At 40.7% G+C, this 24970-nt stretch overlaps 1 protein-coding gene across 1 annotated transcript in view; it reads right to left on the reverse strand.

Annotated features, from left to right (window-relative positions):
• Positions 1–24970, reverse strand: part of lrrk1 (leucine-rich repeat kinase 1) — a 202344-nt gene that overhangs the window by 63187 nt on the left and 114187 nt on the right. The window contains exons 26-27 of the mRNA XM_052113495.1: positions 15695–15892; positions 14952–15229 (exon numbers count right to left, since the gene is read on the reverse strand). Coding sequence (XP_051969455.1) covers positions 14952–15229; positions 15695–15892 — 476 coding nt within the window. The remainder of the gene's footprint in view (positions 1–14951; positions 15230–15694; positions 15893–24970) is intronic.

Consider the following 24970-nt stretch of genomic DNA (forward strand, 5'->3'; position numbering starts at 1 on the left):
TCCTACGAGCCAGTTTGTCACATAAGTTGAAACTTGAATCATTACTTCAAAGTTTGTTTCTGTTTGACAATTTACTTCTCTCACGACTTGCCAAGCATTGTGTGCTTGACAGTATGGTGCGAAAGTGCTCAGAGTCGATTAGGGGTTGGTAAGTTTACAATAGTCTGCTCAAAGCCTACTGTTGTTGTTATTTAAAGGGGTCATGACATGGGTTTTTTTATTGTATTATTATGTTCCCTTAGGTGCAATTATAGTATTAATATATTTTTTTTTAAGAAAAACTTTTAAAATCTAGTGATTTATGACCTTTTCCCACCCTGTTTCTCATCCTCTGATTCAAACAGTCTGTTTTGGGGGCGTTTTCCATTTAAGACTTCAGTGTTAACGCCCACTGTTATGATTGGCTAACGTCAGTGCCTATGTATCAATTATTGACGCTCCCAGCCAGAACAATATGCAAGTAAACTAAGTAAAAACACTGTGATTATTCATAATGAATGAAATTGCGCTTTAAAAAGTAGTTTAAAGTTTAAAATAGATTACTTACAGTTTGCGTCGTCGTTGTTCCCAGAATAGTCGGCACGGACTTATCTTTGAGCAACAGTTTTCTGGCAAAGCCAGCATCATATTGAGATTTGTTCTCAAAACAGTCATCCTTAAAATGTACAGAACAAACGCTTAAGTTAACACTGCCGTGACTGGGACGTCCGCAAAAAATAAACTGCATCCATTTTTCCCTGACGTCTGGATCTTTCGGCAGCTTATTCAGAGGTTTTGTTTGACCACAGCCAGGAACAGCACATCTGTGTGGCATCGTAATTTTCCTGTGCACAAGTAGTCTCTGTCAGAGCTCGCTGTCCATCGACTGAACACTTGTGAGGCGCACGGCGATACGAAATGAGCGTAGTTGTCTTGCGCTTAAAGCGTAGTTATCTGGTGCTGGAGGCGGTCATATGCAAACGCTGGTACGTCACTTGTAACCATCACGTCACTTCTAACCATGAATCCAGAACGAGCTGTATTTTGAGCTTGATTAAATGAATGATTCGTTTAGAATGGGGAGGACGTCTTAAAATATTAAACTTGCAGGACGTTTTAATGATACAACGACCTCTTATATACCAAAAGATCAAGGCAAATTTGGTTTCTCATGTCATGACCCCTTTAACTCCTAATACTTTTGAGAGGTGCCAAGTCACCTAATTGATGTCCACAAAGCAAAGATTGCAGTGAAATGTGCACATTGCATAACAGTAAGCTGTGCGTTCGTGTCAGCATTATAGCAACTGTAACACAACAAGCTATAAGAGCCGCTAGCAATTTTGACTCCCCGAGAAAAATTTGTCTCCAATCGCCCCACGTGGCCGGAGCTGAAGCTCCTCAGAGGTCAGACGACCCAGCACTGCAAGATGTGGTTGCAGCTGTCCTCTGTCTCTCCGCAGAGGAGAGAGATAACCTTAACGGCTGTAATATTAGTCATTGTGATGAAGGATTGCAGGAACTAGTTGATTATGTCAACAACCCGGTCAGGAAGCCAGAGCACACAATCCCGGACCTCATGGGCCAAACATTCCTCTATCACCACAGAACACAACTGCAAACCGTAAAGCACCATCCCCAGCTCGCCCAGCTGCAGAACAGCTACCAAACAGAGCAGAGGGAAAAATCTCTGCCTGCGCCAAAAAGTTAGGTGCTGAGAGAGTCAGCTTGGGATAAGCTGAGGGAAGAAAATGCCCGGATGCAGTAGGAAAATTAAACACGGCCCAGGCAGCTTGAAGCTGCCCATCTAAGAGCAGAGTCAGATCAGGTAAGTTTAGCTGCTGACCTGGCCACCCAGGTAATGCACAGCACCACATCTGACATCGAAGAGGGCCCCCTCTTTAGCACTATGCATAGAAATGTGCCCATAAGAAACCCAGGGACACATGCTAGGAACCGAAGTGCCCCTAGTAGTACAGTCTCTGACTTCGTCCTTCTAGATGCCTTTCAAGCTCCTCCAGTGGCCCGCTGGTTGGATGCAGGTGCCCCTCCTTACGGTAGCCCCCTCCTCAGTCAGTTTTCAGTCATGCCACCTTGCATTTCAACCCGACTGATTCCACACCACAGAGGAGGGATAATTACTTCCAAGCCTAGAGTGGTGTAAGCGGCTCGAGAATCCCGTTAGCAGGGGAGCTGTACGCAACCCTGGGTCCACCCCCATGTGTCGAATGGACTCCATCCCCACCACGAAGGGGAGGAAGTTGTCCTAATCGCTATAGTGATCTGAGTGACTATGGTGTTTCGGATGACTTGGACGACCCACGGTCATACTGACACAAAGGCTTGCACACTCAACAACTCGATTCCCTCACAAGTAACATACAGCACTTTGAGCGGAGTAATCGAGATTCAAACATCGATGATTATCTCAGAGAAATTGAATCCTGCCTTGTTGACTTGCTTCGTGCTTCATTGCATGAAAATCTCAAGCTCATATGGAAGACCACTGGCCATATAAATATATACTTATGCCCTTCCCTTTAAGTACAGACTCCCGATCATTACACAACCACCTGCATACAGGCCATTATAATTACCATAAAGTCACAAGCACTTTCATTATAAATACATTCCCTTCCTGACTGGGTTCATAAGGAGTTAATTATACTATATGACTATAGTTTATATATTCGTTATGAGCGCTCTCCTCCTGGCCATCATGAGGATCACTCACTGCAGCATGCTCATGTCAGTCGTCGTCACATAAGACTGCTGGGATTCTGTCCCAAAAACTACGCAGAGTCCTAAAGGAACGTGACATTGCGAACGCTAGCCGCACTACAAGGCACGAGCTATGCTCTCCTTGTTCTCAGTCAGAAATTCTGAGGAAATGGGGTCTGTGCACCTGTTTTTATAGCGGTCAGTTTCGCGCCAAAACAGGCAAGGCTCTAACACCATAGCCAATATTAAAATATTGGCATTATTATAGAGAGGTTTCAAAAAGGTTGTGTATGAAGACACTCCCCATATGCGTTACTACGCAACGTCTCATTCCCTTTGTCTCAGGGAACCGAGTTTATGTACGTAACCGAAACGTTTTTCCATGCATTCTACTCATGCATTTCTTTTTTTTTTTTTTTTTTTAAATCACAGAAATTTGACAGCATCTCACTGAGGCTCAGGTATGTGTTTCATATCAACAATGAATTAATCATTGTTCTGCCACTGTTGGACTGCGATACAAGAATGGACTACTAGCCATCAGGGAATTCAGGATTAAACCGTGCAGCGCATCACCGGCCGCAGTGCGAGAGAAGAGCGGTACAACCACCGGTCTCTCAACCGAGCAGCGTACATTCTCTGATGTACGCTGATTCTCCATTTCAATTCAACACAGAATTAGCTGTTATACACCCGTGTGATATGGGAATCTTTGTCTTTCTTTTGCTATCAGTTTAGAGGACAATGAAGTACTGATAAAATGCATCGACAAGGATTGTGCACAGTTAATAGGACATTTTTTTTTTCCAGATAAGAAGTATTATACTTATGTATTAATGTTTTACTGTATGTTGCATTAAAACATTCAAAGACGACTGATTATCTGTGAAAGATTTTTTGTCATTGTCAACCCATTTGTACACATGTCGGTCAATAAATATTATTAACAGTAACTTTTGTGTTTCTTGTGAATAATTGAATAGATTTAGTTATGTGTAGTGTATAGATATACAATAATTATAATGAAAAAAAAAAAATAGGTATAAAATACTTTTTTCATACGTTTTTTTTTCAGGATTATTTTACCCAATATTTAAAAGTAAATTTTGCCTAAATTAAAGGTAAATTAAAAGTTATATAGCTAGAATTTGCCAGATATATATTGCATGCTAAAATTGAGAAAATTCACTCAAAGAAAGTTGGTGCAAATTGCTGCCTCATTTTTTGGGGGTAAAATATGTACCACCGGGCTGACAGGCCCATTGCCCAGGGGGCTCTAAACCCAAAGGGCCCCGAGCTCGAAATCAATTATTTCTTTATTTTGAGATATATATTATAAATCCACGTAAATGACACAATTTGATTGGCCGTGCTGGATGACAGCAACGCAAGCACAGGCACTCCAGTCTGCGTCTCACAGGTGCAGTGTGTTTATTTGAAGGAATACAGAGAGCCTCTGAATCACAAAACGCTTCCAAACACAAAGCTAAGGTGCAGTTTACAAAGCTTTAAATTCATATAAGTGACAGAACTCATGCAACAGTATAGAGGACTTTAAAATGTTTAATTTCTGCATGCATTTAATGTTTAATGATAAAGAGAAAGGTGCCTTAATACCCTAAATATGTGCACAGTAACCTTTTGCAATATTTGGTTAAACACAAGAGTAATTGTGTAATTTGTCGGGAGTTGGCACTCTGGATTAAAGAACGTTTATTGCCATGGATGCATCAAACACAATCTCAGATAGCACGGAATAAATTGCACAGTGAGCTATGAGCCTAAGCACAACACATAGACATTCAAATGATAAAATTACATTCAAGTTGAACTAAAATAATCTCTGTCACTGCCTGTGGCATAGTAGGCCTATTCTTAGTAAATGGAAAATGTGTAATTCTGCCTGGGCAGGTTCACTTTCCATGAGGCAGCGAACGCTACGGTTTATGGAACTTCTTTGGGATGCTTTGATTTTTAAATGATTCAGCATCTATCTTGTGTAATTATTGTCTGCACACTAGAGCAAAATGGGGGAAAACATTGGCTCACAGTTTATCGATTCGTGACCCCAGTAATGAAAAAGCTTGATTCAGCGCAACAAATGGTGAAACAGAACACAGGTGTCTCGAAATGCATTAATAAATATAGAAATAATTTTTAAGTTAACAGTGTATTAAAAAAATGCAACAGCCCTGCACAATGATTTGTAAAACAGGACGCAGGTGTCTTGAGTTGCGTTTATAAATATTACAGTTATTTTAAAATGAATAGTGAGAACAATCAAAGATGTAAGTCCAGTGCGTATTTACATGGCCTTGATGCACATGTTTTTGGGTACTGTCGGACTCAGATCGGGTTGAAGACCTCTATTCACATAAAGAATAACTGAATAGTGATTTTGGTATTTGAATACCATGCACATACCTATTAATAACGCATGATTTTGGATCGGTTCAGAATTTAAAAAGTACATATAACTTGCCATGTAAGACATTGCTCCAAACTTTTTTCCCATCATTTTGAAAAATCCAACCAAACCTGTCAATCGTCCAGTAGCACATAAAAGTTAATGTAGTTATGTGACACGTCATGGGGGCCACCATGGTGACCTGTCACAGCTCCGGTGAGTCGGTTTGTTGTTTGTTTTGTTATTTCTCTCCCTCATGTTTTGCAGGAGCTGCCGGTATGCATGATCAGCGTTTCCATGCGAACACTGATCATGCCACTTATTAGCATGCTAGCAGCACCTGGTCCTCCGCTGATTCACTCCCTTCTTAATCCCTTCCTGTTGTCAGTACCTTTGCTAGATTGTTGTTTTGTGTGTAGTAATTTACCTAGTAAATGTAAATGAGTAAAAGACGTGCTCAGAGACATGGTTGATTGTTTTGTGTTTGTTTATCTTGATGATACTCTGATCTTCTTCCAGAATATCCAGGACCATGTTCAGCACGTCAGGCAGGTGCTTCAGCGACTGCTAGAGAATCAGCTGTTTGTCAAGGTGGAAATGTGCGCTTTTCATGCACAATCAGATCCATTCCTGGGGTTCATCCTTTTGCCGAGGGAGTTCGCATGGTCCCTGCCAAGGTCAGAGCCATCTCTGATTGGTCAACCCCAGATTCTCGCAAGGCTTTGCAGAGGTTTCTGGGGTTTGCTCATTTCTATCTGAGGTTTATTCGGAATTACTGCCAACTCGCCGTGCTTCTGACAGATCTCAACTCCACCCGCACTAATTTTTGTTTGTTCACATGGGCCTATGTGGGAACCTAAAAAAATGTAATTAGTTGTTTTCGACTTCACATATCCTAGTAACTCAGTTTGTGGTGGAGGTGGATGCTTCTGAGGTTGGTTTCGGAGCTGTCCTGTTGTTGCACTCTTTCTCAGACAGAAAGATGTGTCCGTGTGCCTTTTTTCGTACTGCTTAACACCAGCAGAACGAAACTACGATGATGGTAACAGAGAATTGCTGGCTGTCCGGTTGGCTTTGGGGTGAGTGGCATCATTGGTTAGAGATTTCGGGGGTACCTTTTGTGGCCTCTTAGTCGATTTGGTTTCTGACACAGGCCCCCAATTCGTGTCTTGTTTTTGGGCAGAATTCTGTCGACAGCTGGGGGCTACGGTGAGTTTGTCCTCTGGTTCCATCCCCAGACAAATGCGCAAGTGGAGCGTGTGAATCAGGAGCTTGAAAAAACCCTGCCCTGTATGGCCTCCCATAATCAGTCTTCTTGGAGAGATCATTTAGTCTGGGTCGAATATGCCCACAACTCCTTGCAGTAATCGTTTACGGGGTTATCCCCCTCCGAGTGAAGCCGCGGCTATCAGCCCCTTCTGTTCCCCGCACAAGAGCCCAACGTTCAGATCCCATCTGTCCACACATTCATTCAGAGGTGCCGGTACACCTGGAAAGCCACCAGAGAAGCCCTCGTATTGACTAGCGCTCGTGTTAAGAGGTCGGCGGACTGGCATCGGTCTAAGCCCCCAGCTTACGGTCACACACTAAAAACATTTTGCCCCAGACTCTGTATTTTATGTGATGGGGCGGTCATCAATATAGAGAATACGATCATAAAACACTGGGTCCTAACTAGCATTATGATTACCAGACAGTTAATTTTAAGAGGATGGAAGTCGGCTAAAGCGGCCCCATTTCAGGAGTGGTGCTCGGAGATGGGCAGGGTGGCAGCTTTTGAAGAGGAGTCATCCAGAAGACTGGGGAATTTAGAATTGTTTGTGGGGAAATGGGGCAAATATCTGGCATTTATGGAGGGCTCTCAGGGAGGGAGACTGAAGAGAATAGTGTAGTGGATAATGTGTCTGATTATTATATTTTTAGATATGCACTGTATATCTAAGGTCAAGTAAGTGCTTTAGGTCCTTCAAGACCGGTGAACAAATTATGAATAAAGTTTTTCTCCTCTGTAATAGCCAATGTTCAACAGCAATAGCAACAGGCCGTCACACAGTTCTGGGAGCATTATGTGTGTGCGTTCCTTTATTCTTATGTCTTTGCCATGCAGATCTCTAAAATGTTTTTAAAAAGTGCCAATAAACCTGCTCTTCTGGATATTTCAAGTTTGTATTACAATTATTTGTGATTTTCATTTTTACACAGCTTTTTGAAAAAAAAAACAATGATATATTCTTTAGTAACACAATTTTTGTTTTCAAAACATTGGATTTCAAAAATATTATTACCCCATTAATAATCTTTGGAAGCCTCTTCTGGTGAGAATAACAAGAGAATTTTCACCTAGGCGATGACGTAATGGGTTTTCGCCATCCACTTGTCTGACCACCTGTAGATTATTAGTAATTCAATCGCCGCATCTATATACCTGTGATAGCTGCATCTTTGCTTATGGTGATTTTCCTCTCCCGACTTCTCATGAGGTGGCTTTTGGAGTTGTTGCATTTTAAATCAACAACTTCTTTTATGGGATGTTTGACCACATGCTGCAGGAACACAATATGGAAAATGAGCAGGGTGTAAAGTAACGAATTACAAATACTCACGTTGCTGTAATTAAGTAGTTGTACTTTTATTTGTACCAAGAGTTGTACTTTTTAAGTAGTTTTAAAATTGTATACTTTTACTTATACATGAGTACATTTTAAGTGCTGTAAATGTACTTTTAATGTGCAAATTTTCCCACCATCTGTGTTCGCTAATTCCCTGACCTGATTTTATTTTTATCTATCAACATGACTGGCTAGAGATAGTCTCGTGACTCCCGTCAAATCATATCATATATAAAATACTTGAACTGCAGATCCGGCGCCAACTATTATGGATGTGGAGAATGGGCCTCAAGCACAGTTCAACACCTGAACATCACAGCCGCACCTCAAAGGGCTTTTCGCAGTGAAAAAGGCCAATTACTTGAGTGTGTCATGTGAGATTTACTTGCTCAAGCCAGATATCAGATATAATTTTAAGAAACATATCATGGTAAATTTCTGCTTACTAGATTCTGTGTGTCTATAATGTAGCCTGCAATTTAGCTATCTATCACTGAGATTATTGGGTTGATGTGAGAGATTAAGGCAATGTTATTGTTATGAATGGGAAGTTAGGAGAAGGCAGACGGGAGGTGCGGATCCAAACGCGGCTTTATTCACAAACAAATAATAATTATACAAACACAGGAACAAATGAAAGGTCCACGATGGGAAAAGAAACTAAAACACGGAAGAACATTGAGGGGAGTCATGGTTGGCGGAACCATAGAAGGCTCTGTAGGCAGGGCCGAGAGAGGCTCCGGGGGCGGAGCCGTGGTTGACGGAGCCGTGGGAGGCTCTGGGGGCGGAGTTGAGGGAGGCTTCGGAGGCGGAGCTGAGGGAGGCTCTGGAGGCGGAGCCGAGGGAGGCTCTGGAGGCGGAGCCAAGGAAGGCTCGGGAGGCTCAGGAGGCTGAGCCGAGGGAGACTCAGGAGGAGGAGCCGAGGGAGGCGGAACCATGGAAAGCTCTGGAGGCTCAGGGGGCGGAGCCGTGGGAGGCTCGGGAGGCTTAGCCTTGGAAGGCTCGAGGGGCGCTGGCTCTTGGACGGTCATGGCTACTGGCGCTGGCTCTTGGACGGTCGAGGCTACAGGCGCTGGCTCAGGGACGGTCGAGGCTACAGGCGCTGGCTCAGGGACGGTCGAGGCTACAGGCGCTGGCTCAGGGACGGTCGAGGCTACAGGCGCTGGCTCAGGGACGGTCGAGGCTTCAGGCGCTGGCTCTCTGACGTTTGAGGCTTCTGGCCGGTTAGCCGGGGTATGCATGAGCTGGGGTCCGCTGGACACTGAGGACAGAGCCACGGGGGGGGGTTCTGGGGACGGAGCTGCGGGAGGCGGAGGTCGGAGAGCAGAGGACTTTCCCCTTCTCCTCTTCCTCCGGGTGGGTGAGACGGTCGAGGCTACAGGCGCTGGCTCAGGGACGGTCGAGGCTACAGGCGCTGGCTCTCTGACGTTTGAGGCTTCTGGCACTGGCTCACTGACGTTTGAGGCTTCTGGCCGTTTAGCCGTGGTATGCATGAGCTTGGGTCCGCTGGACACTGAGGACCGAGCAACGGGGGTTCTGGGGACGGAGCTGCGGGAGGCGGAGGCCGGAGAGCAGAGGACTTTCCCCTTCTCCTCTTCCTCCGGGCGGGTGAGACTGGCGACGCTGGAACGCCGACCGTGGCTGACGCGGGCTCAGGCTCGCTGACCTTGGCTGACGTGGCCTCTGGCTCGCCGACCGTGGCTGGCATGGGCTCTGGCTCGCAGACCGGGGCAGGCGTGGGCTCTGGCTCGTAGACCGAGGCAGGCGTTGGCGCTGGTACGTAGACCGTGGCAGACGTTGGCTGGGAGGTGGAAGCCCGCCTTCTCTTCCTTCTCCGGGCGGACGAAGTTGGCCGTGCTGGCTCATTGACGGCGACAGGTGTGGGGGTTTGCTCACTGACCGGAGGGGCTGGCGTGACAGGGAGAGCTAGGGACGACTGGAGAGTCACCGCCGTGGGTGGAGAGGTGGGGTCCTCCTCAACGACGCCCACGGTGAACGGCGAGCTGCAGACCAGCAACGTTGCCTCCAGGAAGTCGCAGAGAGTCCAGCCGCGCGTCGCCTGTGGCAACCGCTCCTTCAGCGAAGCGTTCAAATTGCCCCTGAAGAAGACCACCAAGGCTGAGTCCGGGAAGTCTGAGACGTGCGCCAGCTCGAGGAAGTCGTGAATGTGGTCTTCCACAGGTCGGTCCTCTTGTTTCAAACAGCGCCGTTTGTAGTTGGCTCATTGAACCGCTGGATCCATTGTTTGGTCGATCGTTCTGTTATGAATGGGAAGTCAGGAGAAGGCAGACGGGAGGTGCGGATCCAAACGCGGCTTTATTCACAAACAAATAATAATTATACAAACACAGGAACAAATGAAAAGTCCACGATGGGAAAAGAAACTAAAACACGGAAGAACATTGAGGGGCAACACAGGTTGGGAAAACATCCACAAAGGGCAAGGAAACCTCGAACGAACACGAAGACGTCAGGAACATGAACAGCGAACATGAAACGATAACGATCGACAACAGGGTTTAAATAGACAGACACGAAGATGACAAAATAACAAACAGGTGCGGACAATAACACAGTGCAGGCAGTGATGAGGGCCAGGAAACATGAGAAGTGTAGTTTCTTTGACAAGGACTAGTGAAAAACACGGGGCGGACAACAAGGAAAACGTGACATGGAATGTGATAAGTGAAACAGAAAACACGGGGCAGACAACAAGGGATCGTGACAGTTATGAATAGGGCTGGGTGATAAAAAAATCTTTAGGTTTATCTGAAAAAAATAAACAATTGTCCTCAATATTGATGATAAACTTTTGAGTAATTTTCTATACAGTGCTTAGCCTATGTTCTACATCTAGTCCAGGGGTGTTCATTACATCAATCATGATAGCAAGACAACCACTGGATGATTGATCTAGATAAAATAAAAAAAGATAGACTTTTTATTTCCTGAAGTATGTAGCTGCGTGCTGTTTGATTGATAGACGGCTAATGTTTGTGCGTGACCAATCTACTGACTTCAGTATAAGAATTATAATATCAAAACAGATCTAAGGTATTATTTTCCTACAGTAACCCATTTAAACTGCTAAGCATGGCTTTTATCAGAAAAGACCACAATAATAGACAAATAATAATAATTTTGAGTTTCAATAATGTTCTTTCATTGTAATGCGCATTTCACATGAGTTGAGTTGAGGCGTCAATGCTCCGTTCAATGCCAGCCTCAAGTGCCGCATTGCCCTCCATATGACAAGAGTTGCAGAAAGCATCACAGAGGGGCAATTTTACGAGTTTGCCATGTAAAAAAAGCATGAAGTGTGCACAATAAACATTGAAAACATGTATTTAGAAGAGCGAAAAAGCTTGCAGTTTCTTTGATTGCAGAAAGTAATAAAAGGGCTCCATTATGTTTAGGTCTAAGCGTTTTCTTGGTGAATTTATATTAGTTCAATAACTGGGGACTCTGATATTCGTAAACGATAAGGTCATATTTAATTAAAATAAATTATGAGACATTCAATGTCTCTTCACAAATTTTGACAGATTTGAGATATTTCTTGTTGCTTAGTACTCTCAAAGGCATTATTGCTGAAGCAAAAACATGTGTGTGAAAAATACTTAAAGTGACGTCACTTCATAGACTTCAATGTATTCTGCAGCGCTGATGTGAGTCATGTGAAAAACCCTTAACACGTATAAATATCACTCACTTTTGCATATTAATCATTGCTCTTCACGATAACAAAATTGACCGATTATGGTTTCAAAACGGCAAATTTTTCCGAAAGGTGAGGAGTTCAGATCCCTGAAATTATTATTTGTTTTTCATGCATTTATTAATTTTGTGGAATTTGACAATCTTTCACAGCACAGTGGTTGGGAAACACTAAACTAAATCAATGTGGATCATTGTATCTCAAAAGGATGACAATTTGTAACCCCATGTGCTACTTGAAAAAATTGTTCACTCAAAAGTGATAATTCTCTTATCATTAACTCACCCTTATGCCATCACAGATGTGTGACTCTCTTTCTTCAGAACACAAATTAAGATTTTCAGAAAAATAATTCAACTCTGTAGGTCCATACAATACAAGTGAATGGATGCCAAAATGTTATGCTCCAAAAAGCACATAAAGGCAGCATAAAAGTAATCCATATGACTCCAGATGTTATTTGTGAGAAAAAGGTAAATATTTAAGTCCATTTTTGCTAGAAATTCTTCTCCCTGCCCAGTAGATGGTGATATGCATGAAGAATGTGAATCACCAAAAACAAAAGAAGAAATATTTGATAGTAAAAATGGACAATGGACATAAATATTGATCTGTTTCTCACCCAACCTATCATATCTCTTCTGAAGACATGGATTTAATCACTGGAGTCACATGGATTAGGCTACTTTTATACTGACTGATGTGCTTTTTGGAGCTTCAAAAATTTGGCACCCATTCACTTGCATTGTATGGACCAAAAGAGTTGAAATATTCTTCTAAAAATCTTAATTTGTGTTCTGCTGTAGAAAGTCATATACATCCAGGATGGCATAAGGGTGACTAATTGAGAGAATTTTCATTTTTTGTGTGAATTATTCCTTTAATGTGGCACCTGCATCAAACAACTGCTCTATCATCTCTATTGTGCGGGACATGAAGCGCCAAGTGACCCTGGTTTTTGTGTGTTTTTTTATTTTTTTTATGCATTCCTTGCATTGCTTTGAGCATGTTTTAAGCTCAACAATAACTTTCTCAGTCAGCTTTAAGGAAAACTTAGACCCTACACATAAACTGATTTTAATGTAATTGTTTCATACATTATGATATTGAAAATAACCTTTTCATCTTTTTATTTCTGTAATCATGTCGCACTTTCATTTTGTCAAAATCAGATTCATGTAGTGTTAACATTATCATAGATAAGTGATTTTAAAAGTTGTCAAATCACATTTGACAATACATTTTTTTTTATTCTTTCTGGCAAACAGCCATAGAAACTATGGTATGTGTGCTACATTTTTAAATTACAGTATCGAGTTTTTATTTTAAAGGGGCATAGCTTTCGTAACTCAGTTCTCAATACTCATGAGTACATTTAAATGAGCTACTCTTACTTTAGTTTTTAGGACAGGTACTTTTACTCTACTCAAACAATTTTTTTTAAGAAGTAACCGTACTTTTACTTGAGTATTATTTTTCTATAAACTTTCCACCCCTGAAAATGAGAATGTGAGCTGGAATTGTGTTTAAATGGGCACACCATCCTGGTAGCATACAGTATATCTAAAAGCAACCTACATTATTATATGATTATTAAGAGATGCAGGCTTTATTTTTCACCTGTATTTCAAAATCTCATATTGTCGAACTTCGATTGTGATGAAGTCAATAAGATTAACATTACCAGTTGTACACACATCACAACAAAAGGACAGGCATTGTCAGCATTGCAATATGCAAAGTTATCAGTGCTTCCCCTCATTTAACAGACCAAGGGACAACCAGAAAGCCAAACAATGAATGAACACAAAGCATGCACCATTTCAAGCAGCTCTGCATCTTTTAACTCATCACGGTTCCGTGGTTGAAGCTGATGCGTTGCTCCAAAGTGTTCATTGATTTGGGCAACTCTAACATGGGTCATCCCTTTAAACACAGCACTGAAAACAGAGCGAGAGGTGTTGCAACGGTCAAAAACGTCTATCTAGCACATTTATACATGGGCCAACAAATTAAAAAAGCACAATATCAATAGCAGCATCGATATTCCCAGTGGTTAATGTAATCAAAAAGCAGAAAGAACTCCCATTGTCACACTTCACAACAAATGCCATATGAAACATCGTAACCTGAGGGTTATTCATTTAATTGTGGGATCTCACGTATTAGTAGACTCGCAAACATTATATACAGAATGTTTCTTTCCTTGATTAAGATTTGCAAAACAATCCTTTTTTATTTTACCACAATAAAAGTAAACAGATCAAGTACCACAGCTGTCATCTGACAGTGGCACCTGGTATCTGAGGCTGGTACCGCATGCTGGTTGAGAGAACAATTTTGAGAAAAAACTTTTTTTTTTTAATTGAAAAAAAAAAAACAAAACAAGAAAACATATTTTGGAGAGGAAAAAATATTGAGAAATATATATATATATATATATATTTTTTAGGACATAGGCTCACACCTGAAAAAACATTCTAGTGAAATTATTTTTTTTTCACAGTGTGGTTCAGGGTTTCTGTAATTTATACATCTCACTCAAACAAAAAACACATTCTCATACTGCATAAAAATGCAAAGGAAACTTGAACACAGAGCAAGTCTGCAATAATTAAATTAAATGGCCACTGACTTGTCGCTGAAGAACTCTGATGTCTTTCTCATTCATATTTGTATAAATGCTGGTGTTTCATAATTCTTAACCTTTGATGATTTAGTTGCTGTAAGCAATTATTTTACAGGATACCAGACACAAAATGTCCCTGATATCTTACAGATATCACTAAAATTGGTCTTGTGAGAAACCACACTCTGTTAATGGTAAAAAGAGTCAAAAAGAGTCTTTATTTATTTAGAAACATGCTCTCCAGGGGCCTGGGTAGCTCAGCAAGTAAAGACGCTGACAATCACACCTTGAGTCGCATGTTCGAATCCAGGGTGTGCTGAGTGACTCCAGTCAGGCTTCCTAAGCAACCAATTGGCCTAGTTGCTAGGATGGTAGAGCTCTCGGTGGGGTGTGTGGTGAGTTGTGCATGGATGCTGTGGAGAATAGCGTGAGCCTCCACACGTGCTAGGTCTCCACGGTAACACGCTCAACAAGCCACATGATAAAATGTGCGGATTGACTGTGTCAGATGCGGAGGCATCTCTCCCCCACCCGGATTGAAGGGAGTCACTACGCCACCATGAGGACTTATTGGGAATTGGGCATGCCAAATTGGGGAGAAAATTCAATTGCTCACCCTGTCTATCCTTTTGGAGGTTTAGGTTTTTGACATTGGGTTGGCTTACATGTCTTTGGAGGGTGGGATTTTGAAGTGTGTGGAGCAGAATATAGAGGACATAATGTAAAATTGAATAAACAAAATTAATACTGCAAAACGTACATAATTAATTAAATGCATCAATATATTAATTTTGACAGCTCAAGTGTACTGTATACACATAACCTCATCTCATTCAGTTTGAAAGTAAATAAAACTTGTCAAGTGAGTAAGAGTCTATCTTATGGTACCTTCTCATCATAGACGATGCCTGGTCGAATCTCGGGGGCCTGGTACCCAGGCGTGCCCTCTACCCCTAAAGCTCCCTCATGAAAGGACTGCCGGGAGATGCCATAGTCAGAGAGTTTGATGTTAATTGGGTCCTCAGCCTCTAACGACCACACCAGGATGTTGTCAGACTTCAGGTCACAGAAGATGATGTTCTTCCTGTGCAGGTAGGCTAGACCTGCTGCAATCTGATAGGCCACTTTGAAGGTAAGCATATGGCCCAGCGGCACATGCTGAGAACCTAAGGGTAAGTCAAGTGGATAGGCAAAAGTGTAACTTAAAATGTTAAAATATTTTCTCCTATCCCAGATTAATGAGCAGAAACAGCTCCAGGATGAGGCTCGACTCTAATTTAGCTATAAGGCAGGAACTCTTAGAATAGGGGTGGAGAAGGGGAGGTGGAGGGATGCTGGAATGTTTGTCACAAGAGAAAGGTAACAAGTGGCTTATATATTCTACAGTTAATTGGTTGATTAGATGGGTATGTTTTTCCCGAATCTTTGTTTATTAACTCCACTAAGCTGTTTGTAGGTTGATTTCACGTCAAAAGACTAATACAAATACTGCTTTGGTAATATCCTATGCTTGATATTGTACTAAATTTAGACACAAACTATTACTATATAATATAATATATTTCCAGATCAATATGACCATTCTTTTGTTATTCTTTTGAAAAGTGTGAATTATAACTTTCATGTGAAACCTTTAGCTCGCTCTTCCAGGATTTGGTTGAGGCTGCCCAGTGGTGCGAGCTGCAGGGCAAAGCACAGCGGGTGTATGCTGATGCCAACCAATGCCACAATACACGGGTGTTGCAGAGAGTGAAGCATGCTGGATTCCTGACGGAACTCTGAGAAACATCTGGCAGCATCCATGGACTGTAGGTGCTTCACCATGGTGTCTGTTAGGAGACCAATTACAGAGAGGTTATTGTTTAACTGCAGAGTTGAACTTACCATAATTTATATAATCTTGCATTACTGTTTCAAGGACAATGGATCATATATATATATATATATATATATATATATATATATATATATATATATATATATATATATATATATATATATATATATACAGTATGTTACTGCATTACTTTTGTAATGAAAACCAGTTATCACTAGGATTTATTGGGCAATATTTATGGAGGGTTCAAAAGAGCCATTACTATAAATATGATCACATTATACAGTATACGAACAAAAGGCTTAGTTTATGTTCTCAGGCTTGCATATCTCTGTATTACTTTTTCTCTAGGAAAAGCTATATAGAATCAGTGACTTCCTAAAAAATTTAATTACACTTGCATTTTTTAAATAATATTTGTAACTGTACTGTTTTTTGTTTTAACTCAGAACAAATAATAGGCCAGAGGCTTTTTGTTTTTTGACTACAGTCAACTCCCTTCATGAAAATTTGCTTTATTTATCATTTTTCAAAAACAACACATGCAATGAATTATATTTTTTCTCTTAAATGAAATGGACATACTTAATTTTTTTATTTTAACTGCTTTTTGTAACAAAACAATGTTTTCTTTAGTAACACAATTTTTGTCTTCAAAACATTGGATTTCAAACATATTGGCACCCCATTAATAACATTTGGTGAAGACTCCTCTGGCAAGAATAACAGCACTAATATGTTTTCTGTGATGTTTAACAAGGTTGGAGAATACGTTTTGAGGAATCTTGGACCTCTCTTCCATGCAGAACATTTGGAGTTCCTTGGTATTCTTGGGTCTTTGCTTGTGAACTGACCCCTTCAACTCACACCACAGGTTTTCAATCGGGTTCAAATCTGGAGACTCGGTGGTCCATTGCAAAACTTTGATTTTGTGTTCCTGAAGCCATTTCTGTGTTGATTTTGATGTGTGTTTGGGGTCATTGTCCTGCTGAAATGTCCACCCTCAGCCAAGTTTTAGCCTTCTGGCAGAAGTAACCAGATTTTGGGCTAAGATTTCCTGGCATTAAGTTGAATTTATTATGCCAATCTTCACAAGAGCCCCAGGACCACTAACAGCAAAAGAGCCCCAAAGCATCAATGAAACACCACCATATGTGGGCACCAGGTGCTTTTCTTTGTATGCAGTCTGCCAAACATGACAATTGTGCGCATGACCAAAAACATTATTCCAGTCATAGTTCCCAATAACGTTTTGAAAAGTTCAGGCCTCACATTTTTGACTTGCTCTTTGGAAGTGCTTCTTTCGTGGAACTCTTCCAAAAAGATTCTTATCATGGAGGAGGCATCTAATGGTGGATTTTGATATGTGAAAACTTAAAAATAAATTGTGCATTTCCGAAACTGTGATCATTGGGTTCTTCTTTGCCTCTCTTACCATCTTCATCACTGTATGTGGAGCATACAGTATGTGCATGCATCCTCTTCCTTTTCAACTATCCCATGCTTTTCAAACTATTTTATTAATTGTGTTAGTTGGTAATTTCAGTTCACTACTGATTTTTTATTTTATTTTTTAGGCTAACCATTTCCTATGTCTCATTTTACCATTAATATGGATGAAAATGGAATTTAAAAGTGTGCAACCTCAAATTTATACCCCTGGAAAACAAAACGAAACAAAAATTTCTATGAAACAAGAGTATGGAGCAATAATATATGGAGCAATAATTTTGCTCCATATATTTCAAATGAAACAACACGTTTGTAGGAATAATTTCTACTAAATGGTAAGCAATTTCTACCAACATTTTGAGAAATATTTGACATTTTATACAGTATGCGTTTTATATGACTTGAGGGGTGCCAATATTTCTGTAGTTGATTGTAATTTGTTGCTTGACTACCCAAAAATATTTCTTTTGTTTAATTTTTATATGCTTTATTTAACGTTCATAAGTTTTAGTTTATCTTTATAACATATTTGTTGATGCATAGTATTTATAATTAAAAAGTCTGAAAGAATTTCATCTTAAATAATTTCACCCAAAACACAAATTGTATTTATTACAAATATATTTGTAACAGCATATTTTAAATTGACAATAATAAACAATCAGCCAGAGGCTTTTTGTGTATGAGCATATACAGTACAAATAAGGTCCAATAACAATAGCATTTTTCAAAATATAGTTGTTACTGTACTGCATTTGCAATAAAAGCTAAGCCAAAGGTCTGTTTAGCTTTTCTTGGTTTTCCTGGATTTGTTGGCAATACTGTGAGGTTAAAAGAGCAACGATCAAGGATTAGGTTTTAAATCACATAAACTGACTTTTCTCATTAGGAAATATAATAAATCTTAAATCCAGCTGCAGAGTCTGACCTCAGAGAGGAAACCCTTAACTGTTCCCTGACCTGAAACTAAAATGTTCTTTTTTTACAGCTGCAGGGGGTTCTAATGGCTCTGGGTACTCGCATGTGCTTAACTCTGTGGTTCTGGGTCAGATCTTGGCACTGTAAAGTCTTAATGAGCAGAGGTACAGTCTTTATCCAGCTGTGCCACACATCACCTTAAAAAGGTTTGTTTTATGCCGTAACAGTAGCTTTAAATAATACACAGAAATCTCAATGCTGCTGAAAGTAGACTGTTTAACATGTTTTTGGTTTCAAGTTGAGTGAATTATAAAACATGGAAGAAAAAACATGGTTTGAGCAGTACAGTATAAACATGGTTTACAGGCACTTGGCTGATGGACCACCAGACTTGTGTCTTAAATTTGACAGTTAAGTTTGACAACTTTCTCCAAGACAAATAAAGTCATGCTACTGGTACTTTTTCAAGCCAAAGTTTGGCTCTGATTGAATTCCAGAATACAGGCCTCTGTGTAAAGTTCATTACTTCGACGATAAACGTGAGTCTGAGCATCACCCCTGGTGAGACAAAACCGTGACTCGTCAGTGAAGAGCTCTTTTTGCCAGTCCTATCTGGTTCAGCGAAGGTGGGTTTGTGCCCATAGTCAACGTTGCTGCCGGTGATGTCTGGTAAGGACCTGCTTTACAACAGGCTTACAAGCCCTCAATCCAGCCTTTCTCAGCCTATTACAGACAGTCTGAGAACTGATGGAGGGATTGTGCATTCCTGGTGTAACTCAGTTATTGTTGCCATCCTGTACCTGTCCCGCAGGTGTGATATTCAGATGTACCGATCCTGTGCAGGTGTTGTTACATGTGGTCTGCTACTGCGAGGGTGATCAGCTTACCTTCCTGTCTCCCTGTAGCTCTGTCTTAGGCGTCTCACAATACAGACATTGCAATTTATTGCCCTGGCCACATCTGCAGTCCTCATGCCTCCATGCCTAAGGCACATTCACTCAGATGAGCAGGGACCCTGAGCATCTTTCTTTTGTCAGTAGAAAGGTCTCTTTAGTGTCCTAAGTTTGACTGTGACCTTAATTGCCTACCATCTGTAAGCTGTTAGTGTCTTAACGACCATTCCGCAGGTCTTTCAGACTGTTCATTAATTGTTTATGGTTCATTGAACAAGCATGGAAAACATTGTTTAAACACTTTACAAAAAAGATCTGTTAAGTTATTTGTATTTTTACAAAATGATCTTTAAAATACAGTGTTCTGAAAAGGTATGTTTCTATTTTTTGCTGAGTTTATATATTTTATTCACAACTCATCTCCATACACTGGGCAAGTCTTATGTGTGATCGGCAGGTACACAATCACCTGGAACATCACTGTAAACAACTCTTTCAAAAGTTACAAATGTTTGTGTTATTTTTATTATATTACAACCCATTGATCCGGAAAGGTTGGGATAGTATGGAAGATGCTAATAAAGACAGAAAGTGATTTGTAAATTCTATTCACCCTGAACTACATTCAAAGCACTACAACAACACTTAATTTGATGTTTTACCATGTGAATGTTTTTTAAATATACACTCATTTCAACTCACATGATTACAACATTCTTGAAAAAAAGTTTAGACATTGAAGTGTTTACCACTGTTTAAAAATACCACTTCTTCTAAAAACACATATTAACTATTTGGCCACTGAAGATACAAGATTATTAAAGTGTAGCAAGCGAAAATAATTTTCCCCCATTCATTCATTTTGCAGGTATTTAGCTGCGCAATTGTTCAGAGCCTTCGTTGCTGTATTTTTCACATCATAATTCTCCACATATTCTCAATTGGAGACAGTTCAGGACTGTCTCATGAAACCTGTTTTAGACTTTCTTATTTTTGCAGTCATTAATTTTATAGTTCCATTTGGTTACGCTAGTTGCACAGAAATTACACACTTCATCTGTATTGAGACAAGCACTAGACTGACACTGCAGATGCCAGAAGTTGCTGTCATGGGTTACCACTTTACACACAATAAAACTAAAAAAAAAAGTCTTTGAACATTGCAGAAGAAAGTCTGTAAAAAGAATATGAACACAAATGTCTGGGATTCATTAGGAAAATGAAATACTTGTCATAAAAATAGTATAGAAATGTAGCTGTCGTTACAAAAAAGCACAATAAATTGGGTGGGGAGGGGAGAAGTAAAACCAGGAACAGCTGACAGGCCAATTCAAACAGCAGTCAACATAACCCATGTAAGGCGGGTGCCAGTGAGTCTGGGCTACTCCTCGAGAAAACAAAAGGCTCTCATGAGAACTAACATCTGAACTCTCTCTCGCAGATGTAACAGCAACATCCGAGATGCAACATACTGTGCAGCTAACACCTCCCTTCTAAAGTATCTTCATCTTACTCCTCCTCCTCACTTAAAGCTCACTAAAAACCTATGCAATGTGAAGTGTGTACAAAAAGTAACTATAACATGTTTGGTATCATTTAAAGTCTCTCAGTGCGCCTGGTAAACTGGTCTCATCCTCCCAGCCATAATGAAAAGCTAAAAGAAGTTATAAAATATGTGAAATGTGGTGTGCCCCTTAAAGGTGTGCCCTCCCCAGATCCTCCATACCTCCTGTATGTTAATCTACAGGAACCCCCTCAACAGGGGACCAAAATCTAATTATAATGACAGACACCACCATTTGGTAAGCATGTTGAATTATCTGGGTATTTAAGGAGAGGCCACACATTGCTCAGGGCTCTCTGTAATCAGACGATCCCAAACAGTTTACTGTTTGTAGTTTATTTCAGGTGATTGCAATTCGTATTTCTTATGTTTTGATAAAATGTCTAACTTTGACTTATCAATGTCTAATTGGAATTGATGAATTGATTATGTTACCTGATCAATAAATTGTCAACATTTGATTTTATTCTGACTGACTCTGACATTGTGTTTCCCAAACAGATTAAACGATTCAGTATGTTACCGCAAGTCTGCGTCAGATTAGTGACGACTAATATTTGGCATCGATTCAAGTGTACTTGGTTTGCAAAGACAAAAGGGAATTTCCGTTTAGAACAGCAAACGCTGCTTGACCAATCTAAATCTGGTGTCTTACCTCTGTTTTAATTTGATGTTTCTCCAGATAAGTGTACGTGGGAAACCACGCATGGCCAATCCAAAGCTATTATAAGAGAAGTTATGTTGGTCAACTTACATCTGTAATAGTGGCCGTGACCTCTACTGAAGAAAGCGTTAAGTTACATTCAAGTGTATGCAATTCCATGGGGCTATACTGAAGTATCTTTGATTGTGTATACGTGAATGTGACCGATCTCAGGTATATAGCAATTACCTCTGTTTGATGATCCAATACTGACCGCTTGTGATCGTGAGACCCGCGGTGTAGAGAAAACACGCGAGGACCTCAAAGCGACAAAGTTTCTTAATCTAAACGGGTAAAGTACAATTAAAGGAGTTAAAGGAATAATCAAACATTCGCTCACTTTTAATGATACTCAGATATCATTAAAAACCTTTTTCATTTATGGAGTCAGATGAAATAACGAGATAATACATAAGAGAAAATGTATTTCATTTAATATTGTTGTGTTGCGTACAAGAAAGACTGTAACGCGCAGAGACCTTCACCCGTATTATTGGAGACCGTCATTGGACCGATAAACGGGCTTACAAAGTGGTGACAGCCCTTCCGTGATCTCGCAACCAGACGAGCAACGTCTTTCCAGCGCAAACTTGATCCCTGCCCGGGACATGAGGTTTGACCTTCTCACCTATCTCCAGCTGCTGTGGTAAGTCAATCTTTATTTGCCTTTTAGAAGTGTTGAGGGGGAGATTGTTTACACCTCACATCTATTAAGACCGGAACCGAAAACTCCGGTGGGCATAAGAATTAGACTGGAAACATGTCTTTCCAGGGAAAGCACAGCAGCGGTATAGACGGGGAAATTATGGATATTTTCGGTGTGCAATTAAAAAACCTCCTTGTTCGGTTAAGCGACAAGGGACTAAAATTAAAGTGGAGCAACAACGAATTAATATCCTGGTATTCTGCTGAGGGTGCGAAATTGAAATCAAAATCAAAATACAATAACATTCCCGCTGCAATTGTTTATTTGCTTCGTCAGTAACGACCTCGAGACCATAACCGAGAACGAACGAACAATAGCAAATATCAAAGAAATCGAAAGATTGCGATCTGACGAATTGCAAAAGTTAAGAGCACAAGTCGAAGCCTTCACGTCACGAGCAACAGGGGTGGGCTAGACAACGCGAAGAAATGGCAAAAACAATCGATCAAATTCAAAGAAAACTTAAAACCGGCAGGAATTACATATCTGCTCTCGAAGATTGCTGCGATAAATCCGGGTTTCCAGTAGCTGCAGTTAAACGAGCAGCACTGGATAAAACCTTTGAGCTAGAGACTCAAAATGATGATGACAATGCCGCGTTAGGTGACAGGCCACAGAGAGAAACTTCGTAACCGAGCTCTTGTGAACCTGCGGCCTGAAGAACCAAACCTCGCGAAGCCCAGTAAAGACTTCGAACAAAATCTAATGACTTGCCAAAGAAATCAGTTAATGTCGCTGTGCTTAAAACCATGACGCACGCGGATGATGAAATCACAACAATCAGCCGCCCGTTAACATGCGAAGAATGCTCTAGACATAAACAAGTCGTAGGAATTATGCCGAGAAAAGGGCCGTTTCAACCCTACTGGGAAGCATTGATGTTACAGGCCACGGTGTACAAATAATAGCTCTCTTCACAATTCCTGAGGAGCTCAAACCAAAACTAACCACAGAGATGAAATCTGGCAACATTATGAACCGAGAAAATAACGAAACCGACGAAATGATCTACGAGCGTCTAAAACAGGCATTATTAGACATGAGGGGACCGACACATGCAGATTGGAGAAAAATATTTGAAATCAAACAAGCCAGTAATGAGTCATTTGAAACGTACGCTGAACGGTTATGGGTAACATACAAAGAACACTCAGGCCTAGAAAATGCAAACCGTGACCATGACGCATTACTACAGCTTGTTAAGAAAAATGCCAGCATCCCAGTTCAAACGGCTTTATCCAATGGTGTCGACCCGGCCGAACACACGTTCAGATCAATAGTAGACTGGGGTTCAAGAATAGAAAGCAGGTGGAGATCAAAACCCCGTAGTGTTGCGTCTGCAAAATGGTTAACAGAAGGAAAGGCCCAGAGAAACTTAACCAAAGATCTCAGAGCAAAATGCAATGCCATTATTGCAAAAAGTGTAACCATCTCATAAGTGATTGCCAAAAAGAGAAAGAGATTTGAGAAAACAAGCAAAACATTGCCAAAAAACGCCCTATAGCGACCTGTTGAAACTGTTCACAAATTTCTTCACAGAGTTTAAAAAACAAAACTGCCAAAAGGGCGTGGCCCACAACGCAAACGGAATAATGGAAAATACCATCACCAATAGGGATATGTGGCCTCCATCCCCATAGGGAGATGAATGGCAGCCTGACAGGCTGATTGTTCCTACTGAGAGTGCGGTTCAGACTATTCCTATTAACTCAAAACAGTACCAACAAGAACTGTGGAGCTCTGATGGAGAGCTGACACCGCACCTGCAGCAGGACCAACTAGTCAAGGTCACTGAAGGCATGATTTATGACGATAAATACATCGTTCCAGAAGCCCTCCAGAAACCAGTGATAAAATCAGTTTAATTTATACTATTTTAATACAATATAGTTGTATTATAATCACATTATAATATGCATTATATTATAATGGCCATGCATAGCCACAGACGGGGAAAGGTTTTGCATGGCATTGCAGATGTATATTAGACATGTATATTTGTAGTGACACTGCAAACCGAACAACCTTACCGCCCTGAAAATTCTTGTGATTTGAATTTCATTGGTTCTCTTCTCAGTGCCAAGAGGGAGGAGTATACGGTCGTTGTTTGCTGTGCACCAATGCAGTGGCACATGATAATGAACCAAATCATCTCTGCTGAGAAGCACCAATTGAATTTAAAATCTGATCAGGGGAACCATTCCACTGGATAGACAATGAAAAAATTTGTGTGTAAAATGCTAAACATCAGGCAAAATTTCATAACCCTAACGGACCACCGAGATCATAGGTCATAGATGATCAAACGTGTGAATAGCATCCTTAAAAAATGCTAAGCAGAAGACACATCACCAAAATGTGAATTGATTCTTTGACCACAGATCTGTGTTGGGAGCAATAAAACAAAGCTCAGAAAGTTCCCCAGCAGAACTGGGGCTTATATTGCTCACAACAGCAGACTGTACAGACTCAACTGTGAGAACAGCTTAAGGTGCTTCACACTCCAAACTGCACTAAAATATCAGCAGTAATTCAGATCTCACCAAAGATGCTCAGTCTAATTTGATCTTTGAAATAAAATTTGTATTGGACATTGCAATGGTACATGTTTCTCCCCTGATGGCACAAACCATACATTATGAGACTAAAGCTGTCTGTAACAGTTTGGCTTTGACCATCGGAGGAAAATAAAGTACCACATGTCTAAATGCAAATTAATTAAAGGTTCAACATTAACTGTTTTCTCTTTCTGTAGTTGTTCATATTTCAGGTTACAATGTCGTGAGGGACAGATGAAAAGAATTCTGATCCCCGGCCTCAAGCCAGGACATCAA

The sequence above is a fragment of the Xyrauchen texanus genome, chromosome 1 (genome assembly GCF_025860055.1).
Source record: "Xyrauchen texanus isolate HMW12.3.18 chromosome 1, RBS_HiC_50CHRs, whole genome shotgun sequence".
Taxonomy (NCBI): domain Eukaryota; kingdom Metazoa; phylum Chordata; class Actinopteri; order Cypriniformes; family Catostomidae; genus Xyrauchen; species Xyrauchen texanus.